This window comes from Balaenoptera acutorostrata, chromosome 11, assembly GCF_949987535.1.
Source record: "Balaenoptera acutorostrata chromosome 11, mBalAcu1.1, whole genome shotgun sequence".
Lineage (NCBI taxonomy): Eukaryota > Metazoa > Chordata > Mammalia > Artiodactyla > Balaenopteridae > Balaenoptera > Balaenoptera acutorostrata.
The window spans coordinates 63,105,138-63,119,028 of NC_080074.1; the positions used below are offsets into that span (position 1 = coordinate 63,105,138).

Below are 13,891 nucleotides of genomic sequence, written 5' to 3' on the forward strand. Positions count from 1 at the left end.
TTGCGCCTCCATAATCCTGGAGAGATTGAATTGCTTCTAAAATCAACACAAGAGCTTTTCTCAGGCTCATCTCAATATGGGAGTTTGTCTTTCCTCCCTTGGTTGTCAATTAACCAGATATTCTCATAAATCACCATGCCTACAATTGCTCTCAACATTCCTCTTAGTACTTAATGTATGGACTAAGAAATGAATCTCTTTCCCCCTAAACCAAACACCATGCTCACTTGACAGCCTTCCCACCCTCTAAGAGTGTGTCTGGGGATTTGAGATTTCAAGCACTGAGATTAGAAATATAAATTTGGAATTTACTTGTGACATCATCACACTTATAAAGGCACATTTTTATGATTCACTGCTTCTATATGCCCCTCAACTTTCTGTGCACACCACATTAAGATATATAATTCTTGATTCTTAAGAAATGTCAGAATCTATGGGCATCAAAATGCAATTAATTCCCTTAATGATTTTTGTCCTACTCATTTTAGCTTCTGTAAATTAAGCTCTAAGTTAACATTCCAAAAAACCAGAGAAAAAGGTGTCTATGAATTTCATTTGGTTAAAAAAAAATGTACAGGGTCATCAGCTCATTGGGAAAACAAACACTAGGGAGGGAGGTGCAGGCATGGGTAGAAATCACAAGAAGCCAGATCTCTGGGCAGGGTGGGCTTGGGTGATCTCTTATCCTATCATGAAACTGCCAATTCCACATAGGATAGAGTTGCTCTTATGCTGTAAAAACTCAGCTCCTTTGTCCCTCTTGCCTTTCAAAGGAGGGTCATGTCCCCAAAGTAGCCCCCATTCCCAGGCCAGGCCACCAGAAAAGCAGCCAGGAGCTCCAGAAGGACAGGTTCAAACATGGCGGGAAAACACCACAAGCCACTTCTTGCTCAGGCCACAGGGCAAATGCCTATTAGCTCTCAGAGGCAGTCCAACTTGATGGGAAGGGTGGTGCTGGTGGAAGAGAAAAACTGTGTGGGAAAGGGGCACACAGAACAGTGTCTGAGTAAGCAGAAGGAGGGGACAATTATCACAGATCAACTCCTTGTCTCCTTTGTTTGAGAACATGACTAACTCATGACTTCAGTGAATTTACATCCAGACTTATTGTGTTGTGATCAAGTCAAGGCTAGAAGCCAGGAGAATTTCTCCACGACTAAAGGATGCCAAAGAAGCAACATTCATACTTCATACCTTTCTAGTGCCTGGGGGTGATGTCACTATTTGTAAAGCCCAGCCTTCCCAACCTGCAGGCTCACCTTCCGGCACTGAGCCCAGCCCATTTTCTCCATATATAAGCCACTGCTGGCAACCTCCGTCTCACCAATCTGCTCCTCTCAGCTCTACCCTCCACCTCTCACGCCCTCCTCAGCCTCTTCGACTTCAGGAACCATGACTTCCAAATCCACCGTGAAGAGCCAAAGCAGCAGCCGCCGTGTCTTCAGTGCCGGCTCAGCCAGAGTCCCTGGGGTCAGCCGCTCTGGCTTCAGCAGCGTGCCCGTGTGCCGCTCCAGGGGCAGTGGTGGGCTCGCTGGAGTGGGTGGAGGAGCTGGCTTTGGCAGCCGCAGCCTCTATGGCGTGGGGGGCTCCAAGAGGATCTCCCTCGGAGGGGGCAGCTGTGCCCTCGGTGGCGGATATGGCGGCAGCGCTGGAGGCGGCTATAGCGTTGGAGGTGGAGCTGGGAGTGGATTTGGTTTTGGCAGTGGAGCTGGTGGTGGTTTTGGGCTCGGTGGTGGAGCTGGCTTCGGTATTGGCTACTGGGGCCCTGGCATGCCCGTCTGTCCCCCTGGAGGCATCCAAGAGGTCACCATCAACCAGAGTCTCCTGACTCCCCTCAACCTGCAAATCGACCCCACCATCCAGCGAATCAAGACTGAGGAGCGGGAACAGATCAAGACCCTCAACAACAGATTCGCCTCCTTCATCGACAAGGTGAGCCGGGAGCACCTGCCCTCCACTGGGATTTCAGAGTCCCCAGTGGAGTGACGCAACCAACGTCCTACCAGGGGGAGCCTCGGCAGAGAGGGAGGAGGGGACTCGGGCTAGCTCTCCACTGGGATGCAGGATAGGCTCCATGTGGACCACAGGTAGAAGGTGATCACAATCATTTACAGCTACTGATCCCTTAAATGTCTTCATTCCTGCCTGGGAAGCATTCTCCACTCTTGATAACCCTCAAGCAAAGGAAAGAAACTGAGAGAATGGAATGAGTTAGCTTGATCTTCTGAAGGGTCTAAGAAATTAAAAAGGGAATTACAGTGGAAACTGCACTTGAGCCTTAGTTGGGGTGGCAGTGGGGAAGGAAAGAAGATAAAAACCCAGAGGAAATGTCAGGAAAAAAAGACTCAGAAACAGGTATATGTGCATAGAAATACTTAACTTGTAGAACCAGATCCTGAGCATTAAGGGAGCTTGTTTTAGAGGGACTCATGCACTAGATGGGAAAGAAGATTAAATCCAATCATCAATAGGGTTGGAATTTAACCATTAGATTCTAAACATTTGACATCCCTTTAGCTGAGATACACTCTATAAAATAAGTCTGTGTGATATACGAGAGAAATACTATTTTAAAGTACATTTGTGATTGTGCTTATCAAGAGGAAGAAAAGAAATGTTGAAAGTCACTGACTGACAGGCTCCGTAATGGAGAAGAGGGACTGTGTGATAGCTCCCTGGGGAAACGTGGCCAGTGAGATCTGTGTGGTGTGAAGGCAAACAGTCAGGGGAGCAGCACCGTCAGCCGGAGCCTCTGTGCACGCTCTGGAGTAGCCCAGCACCACGGGGACCACCAGATCTGCTTGGGCACAGTCAACCCACCTCTCTTCCTGCCTTCCTTCCTTCCTTCCTTCCTTCTTTCCTTTGTTGCACAAATAACCATCTTGTCTTCGTCCAGGTCCGATTCCTGGAGCAGCAAAACAAGGTCCTGGAAACCAAGTGGACCCTGCTGCAGGAGCAGGGCACCAAGACCGTGAGGCACAACCTGGAGCCTTTGTTCGAGCAGTACATCAACAATCTCAGGAGACAGCTGGACAGCCTTGTCGGGGAGAGAAGCCGCCTGGACTCCGAGTTCAGGGGGATGCAGGACATGGTAGAGGACTTCAAGAAGAAGTGAGTTACAGGAGAGAAAAGGGCTCAGTTTCCTGAAGCCCACGCTTCAAGTCTATTAGATGACCAGGTCCAAATGAGGGCATGGTTCTTAGTAAAACATGTCCATGGAAATGAAACCACAATTCTTGCCTAAACACAAACCCCGAAGAACAAAAGGGCCACACAGGTGGATGGGGAGAGTAAAGATGTAAACAATTGAGGGACCACAGAATTCGTCCTTTAGGTTTACTGGCAGGAAAGCTCCATTTGGATATATCCATTGTGGGAAGTTGGGATCCCAGGCTGTCTTTGATGTATAACCTTCACCACTGACTCAGTTAGGTTTTACCCTTTCTAATTCCAGATATGAAGATGAAATCAACAGGCGCATGTCAGCAGAGAATGAATTTGTGAATCTGAAGAAGGTGAGATGAGTAAGATCAGGGGTTCATGTTTCTTTGCTGAAGGAGAGGACTCTGGGAAAAGAATAATCGGGGAGATTAAAGGAGGAGCAGACTGGGAAGGAGGGCTCGGCTCATCTGATCCCAAGTTGTTGGCTTCTTCCCCAGGATGTGGACACTGCTTACATGAATAAGGTTGAACTAGAAACCAAGGCAGACGCTCTCATAGATGAGATCAACTTCCTCAGAGCCCTCTATGAAGCAGTAAGCATCTTTCCACACTCTGTTTTATTGACTCTAAAGAGATTTGCAAAAGATGGAAAATCTTAGGCTTGGGTGCCTCTGTAAATGTCATGGGAAAAGGGGATCTGACGATCTCTTGTTGTGCAGGAACTGGCTCAGATGCAAACCCACATCTCAGACACGTCTGTGGTCCTCTCCATGGACAACAACCGCACCCTGGACCTGGACAGCATCATCGCTGAAGTCAAAGCGCAATATGAGGTGATCGCTTGCAGGAGCCGGGAAGAGGCTGAGTGCTGGTACAAGTGCAAGGTGAGCAGTGATGGGGAGCTGAAGAAGAATCCCTGTGCCTCCCCGCTGGAGACCAGCAAGGCTTCCCGAGACTTCACTCGGGAAATCTCCATCTAGGAAGCGGGGGTCCTCTCAATGGACGTGTACCCTGACCAACAGAGTAGATCTTTACAGTATTTATGTCCACGTCTAGTAAGTCAAAGAACCTAAATGTAGGACAAAAGCTACCGTAGATAAAGTCCAAGGGATCTTTGCTTTAGCTTCACCCCAATGCTGGTTCTCAGAAACAGTACAGAGGATGTTCTGGTCCTGAAGAGAACCAGGCAGTCAGTGGTCCTACCAAGGATGGTGTGTGATGGGTGTACAGTGTCCATGACCTTGTAACACCAAATTTCTTAAAACACCTTGTGGACAAACCATTCGTTTCGATTTGTGAAAACCTTGATTAGTGTCCTGTGAAGCCCATGGACACCACCCTCTCTCCCTCTGGTTTACAGTACGAGGAGCTGCAGTTGACGGCGGGCAGACACGGGGACGACCTGCGCAACACCAAGCAGGAGATCACTGAGATCAACCGCATGATCCAGAGGCTGAGATCTGAGATCGACCACGTCAAGAAGCAGGTATGGGGGGGGACCATGGAGGAGAAAAGCATCCTTTCCTTCCTAGGCCACCAGGGATCATCTACCACCATGTAGGGAACTCCTGGGCACTGAGGGAACAGCAGGGAGGGGAGGACATGTACTTCCTCCCTTAGTTAGTTCCCACAGGTTAGAGAGATGGATCCCAACCCAACAGCAGGAAACAATTGCATGACAGGACCAATCCCAACTGGTCAGCGGTACAAAGATACAGTCTTGAGGCACTGAAATGAGATTCCATAAGAGGAATGATTGATTTGGGAATGCAAGACACAAGTTGGCAAAGAAAAGGTCAGGCCAGAAAGTGTGAGGAAGATTGCTGCAAATATGCTCAGATTCCATGTGAAAAAGAAGCTGAGAAAAGACACAGGACAAATGAGGGTTTTCCAAACATGTGAAGTGGAAGGAAGGCAAGGTCGCAACAGTTTAAAGTGAAATCATCTCCTCACTGTGGGTGTCTGTGGTTCTGTGTGAGTTCGTGTGCATCCACATGAACTTACCCAAACTGTCCACATTCAGAAGAAGCCAGTGGGTCCATTTCTTCCAATGTCCCCTGGTCTTGGGTCTGCTGTAATATCTTCCAGCAGTCACCACCTCCATCCTCATTAGGGTGGTTAACACAGAAGTGCATAGGGAGCTCCTAGACTAGTTCAGGTTTGCAGAATGGAAAAAGACTGGACAAAAAGTGTCAAACGTCCTTTTCCATGGAATCTGGGCTCTAGAGCTCTTCCTCACTGGGAAAGAAGAACCATGCTTCGTCTCCTCAGGAGTCCAGATTGCAGGTTCATCTGCCCATCTTCCCCTCTAGTGCGCCAACCTGCAATCGGCCATCGCCGATGCTGAGCAGCGTGGGGAGCTGGCCCTCAGGGACGCCAAGAACAAGCTGGCCGAGCTGGAGAACGCCCTGCAGAAGGCAAAGCAGGATATGGCGCAGCTAGTGAAGGACTACCAGGAGCTCATGAATGTCAAGCTGTCTCTGGATGTGGAGATCGCCACCTACAGGAAGCTGCTGGAAGGCGAGGAGTGCAGGTGAGTAACTCACACAACCTCCTCAAACATCTGGGTCCATGTCCAAGGTGTCCAGCCAGTGAGCACCAGTGGAAGGCGCTCTAGTCATGGCCATAATGCCACTCCCAGAAAAGCACTTAGAAGGCACGTTCCCCATGGGCTCTCCTCACGCCCAAGCTTCCCACGCTGGTCCAGCTCTGGCTCTGAGGTCTCATGATGGCTGTCTCCTCTCTCCTAGGCTGAATGGGGAAGGCGTTGGACAAGTCAACATCTGTAAGTACCTTCTCTTGCCTCCCTCCCTTGCCCTTGTGCTCTTCTGACTGGACTCTGTGTGGTAGAGTGAGCTCACCATGTCTTGTCATGGCCTTGTCCCCTTGCCTCTCCAGCCGTGGTACAGTCCACCGTCTCCAGTGGCTATGGCGGTGCCGGCGGTGTCAGCGGCGGCTTAGGCCTGGGCGGAGGCAGTGGCTACTCCTACAGCAGTGGTCACGGCATTGGAGGTGGCTTCAGTTCCGGAGGTGGCTTCAGTTCCGGCAGTGGCAGAGCCATCGGGGGTGGCCTCAGCTCCTCCGGGGGCAGCAGTTCCGCCATCAAATACACCACCACCTCCTCCTCCAGCAGGAAGGGCTACAGGCATTGAACACCTGCCATGGGCTCGGGGTCCCACAGTGTCTCAGGCTCCCTCTCCAGCTTCACTGCCCTTTCCTCCAGTTGCTTCCTCTCTCCTGCTTCTTTCTTCTCTTACTCCTTGAGCTCGAACTGAACTTGCTGAGTGCCCTCATGTCCTGTCCGCCAACACCTGCCGTATCTGAGCTTCCATTGCTCACCATCGGAAGGTCACTGTCTGGGTCCTACTCCAGAACAGGGCAATGCCCCTAGCTTTCCACTGGCCCAGTATGTCCCATCTCACAGGTGTTGTGTTCCTCCCTTGCAGTGATCATGAAAGCACAAGTGACTAGTTCTATGATGTACGGGGGTCTCTATCCCTGTGATGCTTCCTCTGCTCTTTGCTCACTTGGATTGCTAAATAAAGCAGATTTATACTATAATGCGTGGTTTCATATTGCCTTGCTTTGTTACCAATGGTTCTTGTGGTTTTCACCCGGCAAATGCCTTTTCAGGAATGAAGCGTACACCCAATCCCCATGTGCTTCACCCCCCTCCTTTAGAGAACTTCGGCAAACAGCCACTTAGCATCCGGATGCTCAGGAGTCCTCCGAGAACAGTTTGGCAAGTGAAGCGGGAGGGAGCAGGTTCATCATCATAGTAAAGTCTGTTTTCACTGCCCTTACCAGGTGCCAGCAGATTCGTTTCTCTGACTTGGTCTCTAACACTCTACCTCCTCCTGCCCCAGTTGACACCCATACACCCCAGAGAATCATATTACAGTCCAAGTAGATCAGAAGGACATTGACTAGAGAGTAAGATATTTGATTTATCCTTAGACAGGCCTCATGACCAAGAAACTTGCCTGGCAACGTGTATCAGGAGTAATTTAAATGTACATACTTCTGAACTGAAATTATGCTTCGAGCAATGTGTGCTGAGGAAATAGTACAAATGCAGGAAGTTGTACTTCATGGTTGTCAATCCCAGTAATCCTTTCGACAGGGAAAAATTGGAAACGCTGGGCAAATTCAGGATCCAAGGACTCAGACACAAAGCACAGGTGGTGATTTTTTGAAGTGTGGAGGCAAAGTAAGAATGGAAATGCCTCCTTCCTTACCACATAATCCTCTCACAGAGCCTCAAAGAAGTAGAGCCCTTGCTGCTCCAAAGAGATAGCCCTGCATCCTCTCTCAGCTGTGCCCTGGCTTCCTTTGACTTCTACAAATGGGTAATGGAAAACTCAGGATACAGTGCAAGGTTGGTCTGTCAACATCTTCCTGAGGGCCAGTCACTTTTGCCAGTCTCTGTTCTGTCCATGTTCCTAATCCCAGGTTTTTTCTCTGGAGAATTCTGCCTTATACCATTAGGAATGAAAGTTCCCTTGTTAGGAATCCAGGAGAAATGACTGAGTCTAGGAATGGGGTGGAATATATACATAAGATGATCCTGCAGCATCTTTCAGTGCCAAGAAGTAAAGAAATAATCAAAAAGACCCTGTAAGAGCTCCTGATAGACAAATTGGAACAACTTGAGCCATAAATAAATAGATAGACAAATAAATAATGTACTGGATTATAACCCAAATTATGAAATAATTATTCATGGTCCCCACTGACGTGAATAAGGGATTGACTAAATTGATTAATAAGGGATGACTGACAACTCTCAGGCAGAAGAATTTCATTTAGTTACATAGGTGCTCCCCAATCGAGGAAGGAGTGAAGAACTGCTCCCCCCTAAGTGTGGGCTGTGCACAATGACTTCCTTGCAAAGAGCACAGCCTAAAAATGGGGGAAAAGAGTAACTTTACCGTCAAGAAATCAATCAAACACTTCCTCAGCCAGGTGATCAAGGGTAACACCGACAGTAGTAAGTCTGGTTCATAGCAAGTACCCTGGATATGATGTGATGAGAAGGGCACACGTCATCTCTGTGGTCTTCCTCCCAAACACCATAACTCCAGTGTACTCATGAGGCAACATCAGCCAAAGCCCAATTGTGGACATCTGCAGAACACCTGGGCAGAGTTCCCCAAAACTTTCAAGGTCATTAAGACAAGGAACACCTGACAAACCGTGTTAGCCAAGAAGGAGACACAATGACTAAATGGAAAGTGGTACCATGGATGATACCCTAGAACAGAAAAAAGAATGTTGGGCAAAAGGTAAGGAAATCCAAATGAAGTATAGACTAGTTAATAGTAATATATTTATATGGTTTCCTTCATTGTGAGAAATATAACTAAAGAGAGGTATTAATAATAGGGGGAATGAATGTGTATTGTATACAGACCTCTTTGTACTCTCTTCACAATTTTTTGTAAATCTACAACTATTCTGAAATTCAAAGTTTATTACGAAAAACACTTAAAGTGTGGGGCTCAGAGTAACATCTGTAGTTTTCACTGAACTAATTTTGTACACAAAATTATGAAACAAGTAAGGGAGAGAAAGAGACAGAATCACAAAGGAACACAAAGACGGTTGCAGGGCCCGAGATACAGAGAAATCATTGAAGAACTAATGCAACAACAATAAAGTTCATCATCTCAAGCTGGCGTTAACTCTAGTAAACTGTCTTTCTTTTACGTTGTGTACTTTCTAAATTTTTTGGTGTTGAACATGTGTCATTTCAAAAGAGAAAGTGTGTTCCCCACGATGTCCTCATTGTATGACAGCTGAGATTAAACGCGGTTACCCTTTTCGGTACTAAGGAAGGAAAGATTCAGTCTCTAGGTTAAGCTCCCTGAGATTAAACCATTCCGATTGATTTCCTTTGCCCACTGAGGACTGAATAAGAGGAAACGTATTTCTTTCGCAAGAGCAAAGACGTGTTTTTGAGTCAAGGAAGGACTCGGCAGTACTGACGGTCCTTAGATACTGGATTTGACTCCTAAGGAGGCTAGCCAATTGCCTCCTCCTGTATGGAGTCCATGTACCTGGAAAATATAGGAAATACATTTTAGAAATAACCACCTCCAATAGAAAAACATTTTCCAGTTAGAGGCTGTATCCAAAGTTCACCTTACCTGAATCCTCTGTGATTCAGAATGATCACTTGTGAGCCATACCACGTGGATTCTAGCTGCATGGGCTAGAATGGCCAGTACAGCCCAGTGCATGGGATCCCAGCTCACGGTGGGGGCATGGGGTGCAGAAGAGCCAGAGGAGGGAACGTTTCTACAGGTGCTGAGAGCAGGCTGCTCTTCTCTGCGCTGCTCCGTGCTCCCAGAGTCATCCCTACAGAATCCCTTGCTAGCTAACTCTTCATTGTACTTGGCCTTGAGAAAAGCTGACAGTAGATCCCAGGATGGGAGGCGAAAGGGCTTGAGGAGTTCTTCTCTAACAGCAGCTGGATTCCTTTAACCATGAGTTTTGCTGGGCAGTGCCTTCTCCTCAATGCTCTTACTTCCTGGACCCCAGGGGTGTCCCTTTAGCACGAGAAAGTGAGTGGCAGAGGAAAACCATCCTCTTGAGGTCTCGGAGGCCGGTCCACTAGATGTGCCATTTTCCCCCACACTCTTACTGTCCCCAACCTCCTCGTGCCCCCAGAGAACCCCCTTCTTTAACCCCACTGCCATCTGTATCTGTCCTCCCCCCCTGAAGAAACTCCTCGCCATCAAATGTAGTCATGGAAGACCTTTCCTTCCTGCTTCTGTTTGAAACTGCAAGGCTAGAATTTATCTGGATTCTTATGAAGGTTTTCCTTCATCCCGCGTTTCTCTCTCTCCATTCCTCTTGCCTAATCTGAGCTTCTTCATAGCACTTGCAGGGTGTAGCCACAAAGAAATCAGAAACTGCATTTAATAGCCCTCTTTTTCGTAATAATATCAGTACTGTTAGTTTGACACTATCATAGGTTTGTTGTAGGATAAAGCAAATAAGTCATATGTCATTCAGAGCTCAGCTTTTCGGAGTGAGTAAAAGAAATACAGGTAGAAAATCATCCTGTATTCTATTTGAATTGGAAATATCAGTATCAACTTCTGATTTGAGTACTTTTCAATTCTATTTTTACATTCTTCTTAGCTCTATCCATTGAAAAGTCTTCAAAGCAAGAGTAACCCAGTAACAATGAGCACCCGTAGCATGCAAATTTTAGCTTGTGAATATCATTTCTCAATAAAAGGTACCAGAGCGACTCCCAGAAATGGCTGATTCCATGGCTGTTGCAAGGTAAGTACAAGGTAGCCTTGAGACATCTCGTCCCCGTCAACAAGGAAGCTTGCAAAGTCCAATGCGTTTCTGTCAAAAGGACACAGAAGCCAATCTGAGGAGCTCCCATTGGCCTAAAATGGACAGTTTCAGCACCAAAAGGATTAATGCCTGCCATGGACTCAAACATATCAAATATATTTTTTGAACTGTGAATTTATAATTACACAAAACCCAAAAAACAAACAAACAAAAAATAACTTTCTTTATTACACTTGGAAATTGCTGGGCTCCCAACCCACTATTCTAAAATTGCAAAATAAAGAGAAAGAAGCGCTTCTTCTGCCTTTCCTGTATCAATTAAATACATATTAGGTTACCTACAAAGGAAACCATGACAGTGCCTTCCTTACAGATGACTGCCAGGTGATAAATGCAAAGGCAGGATGTTAAGTTAATAAGTTACCAGTTTGCAACCCCTCATGAAATAGTCAATCTGAGAATTGATCAATGTATATTAAAATATTAGATGACAAATTTATTGGACACTTTTTAATGGAGGGTTAAGGCTGGAACTATGGATATACCTGGATCAGTCTTAACATCACTAAATTGAACAACTTGTATTATATGCCTCATGATCTGATGCAATACGGGGCACACAGCACCAGCTGGGACATAATCTCGCCTGAAACAATGGAACTAAATCTAATCAACTCTAATATAAGTAGTACCGAGGAAAAACCGGCGTTAGAAGTTACGTGGCACCAACAGAAACAATGAGCCAAATCCAGAATGTAGCCGTTCTAGAGAAAAAAACAATTTCTCCACAAATCAGTGGTATATAAAAGAAAACAATGGAATCTATTACAGAACGAAAGAAGCTTAAGAGAACCACCAGTCCAATGCAATATGTGAATCTAGTTAGGATGTTGCTTCAAGCAAACCAGCATAAAAAGACATCTTTGAGATAATCAGAGAAGTATGAACATAAATGAGTATTAGGTTTCATTAAGAAGTGACTGTTGCTCATGATCGATATAAAACTGTTGTACAGTTAGATTTAAAAGTCCTTCTCAAGAACTTAGACATGCATGCAAATATTGACAAGTGAAATGACTTCATGTCTTAATCTCCTTGAAGATACATCAACTAAAGTAGAAGATTTCAATATAGGAAGTAGTGGAATTCGATGAGACAAGCTGAGAAATATGGATAAGTGTTTAATCTGGGGGATTGGTACATGGTGGTTTACATACTATTCTCTTTCATTGTATCTGTTGGGCTTTCAATGCTGCAAACTGTGATTAAGCAATAAAGGAGGTTCTTCCACTGAGGAGAGCACAAATACATTTTGGGATTAAATTTCTGATGATGGTAAATATGATGGCTTGTAGAAAACTTTCAGGTGACTCTTATCATGGCTCAGGGAAGGGAGAGGCCCTGAGCACGATGACGTCTTCATTGAAGCCAATAGTTTCCATGCAGCGCGAGAAAGGAAAATTAATATTTTGAATTTCAATTATTGCTTACAAGTTTAAAGGCTATATATATTTTAAATATAAATATATGAATGGGAGACTTCTGAATGTAGCCTAATGGAGGAAAGGGAGGCATTTCCCCTTCTCAGATATTATCTTAAAAGAAACAAGGAGAACAAGAAACGTAAAAGTAATCTCCACCCTCAACCCCCAAGAGGAAAACATCGTAAAGTCCTTCAATCAAAAAAAAAAAAAAAAAAAAAAAGAACATAGAAAACTCTTCTCACAGAAAGCAAGAAATCAAACACAGTTGTTGGGAAACTGAGAGAGAAGATGCCCTCAGGGCAGATCTCAGAAAATCCAGTGAAGAACACTCTTGAGAACAAACAAATCAAAACTAAACAACGTGGTGACCACAGAGGGACAGCACACAAAGTTAACCCTGAGGTTTTCCTACTGCCAGGCACTGCTGACTCATGTAACTCCTACTGTGTGAATGTGAAGAACACATCCTCAGGTGCAAATCCAAGAATGGCTGGTTTGCAACAGTCAGAAGTGGGTGTGTGTGTTCCAGGGAGGACCCATTTGCCATGAAGTTTCAAGACCCAGTGAAGGTAGGGTTGAGTAAGGGATCAGAGGCAAGGCCTACTGGCAACACGTTGTCGGGGAAGCAAAGAAGACGGAGACTGAACTGCGAGCCACGCCGCAGCCATCTTCCTTGGCTTCGTCTAATTCAAATTAAAAGAATTATTCACACAGCCTGTGCCATAATGAGAATTCCTGTTAGCCTGGTTGCAGCCTGGCCCCTCCTCCCAGAATACTGTCTGCAAAAGACAGGTCCAGAAGGAGCTCGCCTCTTTCAAAGATGAGCCCTCGTTAGAAAGGAACCATTCCAGGCCCCACGAAGGACACTTTACATTGAAAGAGAAAAACAAGAGGCACTTAGAAAACACTCAACAGAAAAAAGTGACGAAGATTATTACCGAAAAGGCAATGAAATAAACACCACGGTGAAATAAGAGAACAAAGGGGCAGTAGAGTGAGAAATAAAAGATGATAATATTAGTTGATAGAGCTCAGAAAAGGAGCAGAGAAGAAAGAGAAAGCCACAATAGAAAGGAAGGCCAAGCTGAAAGCAGCATAAGACGTTGCTGATGCACAGCAATGGACCACAGGTAAAGGTGGAGAAAACAGCCTGTAGGAAATAGCATGAGAATCGAGTGAAAACATAGACATGGGAGACAAAGTACATACAGCGTGAGTGCAACTGCAAAAGGGAATATATATGTGTGTTTCATATATATCTGTATGTATATATTCAATGTATATGCTCGCATGCATCACACATGCCCCAGGAAAAACACAGAAACATATCGAAGTGACGTGACTACAAGGATACACAGGGAAGTGGCAACACGGCTTTGTCTTCCTAGACAGGAGTGGGGAATGATCTTGAGCATGTAATTGTTTCCTTAACCATGTATTACTTGTTTAATTTTTCAGTTAATAAGTAGGTGTGTAAATATCAATACTCAGTATATAAATAGGCATTCTATGACATCTGTATCTGTAATGTTTAAATAGCTAGCTTATTAAGCTTCTAATTTGAACTGTCAGTTTACAGGATACACAAAGGACACGAGATCATGCTAAGTAAGACAACATGACTATGCAAATGCACAGGACAAATAACCTGTTTTTTATTTTTTTTCACAAATAGACTGCAAGTGGAAAAGCGGAGGGGGATTTAATGACTTAAATGATTTTACAGACATACTACTTTAAAGACAGAGCACCGAAATACAAAATGTATGGAACTTATTAGGATCCTGATTTGGACAACCAAAACTTAAAATATAAATAACACAAACGGATTTAGTTCAAGATTGAAGAGACACTCCTTAATGTTAATGAATGCATAAATATTAAGGATATATAAATGGTATTTGGTTATGTATTTAAAAGAGTAC

At 45.2% G+C, this 13,891-nt stretch overlaps 1 protein-coding gene across 1 annotated transcript; it reads left to right on the plus strand.

Annotated features, from left to right (window-relative positions):
• Positions 1 to 1,200: 1,200 nt before the first annotated feature.
• Positions 1,201 to 6,682, plus strand: LOC103000457 (keratin, type II cytoskeletal 6A-like). The gene is made up of 9 exons (XM_007179405.2): positions 1,201 to 1,935; positions 2,900 to 3,114; positions 3,458 to 3,518; positions 3,663 to 3,758; positions 3,885 to 4,049; positions 4,526 to 4,651; positions 5,478 to 5,698; positions 5,916 to 5,950; positions 6,064 to 6,682. Exons 1-9 carry the CDS (start codon positions 1,396 to 1,398, stop codon positions 6,315 to 6,317), a joined length of 1,713 nt encoding a protein of 570 aa, XP_007179467.2. The 5' UTR covers positions 1,201 to 1,395; the 3' UTR covers positions 6,318 to 6,682.
• The last annotated feature ends 7,209 nt before the right edge of the window (positions 6,683 to 13,891 follow it).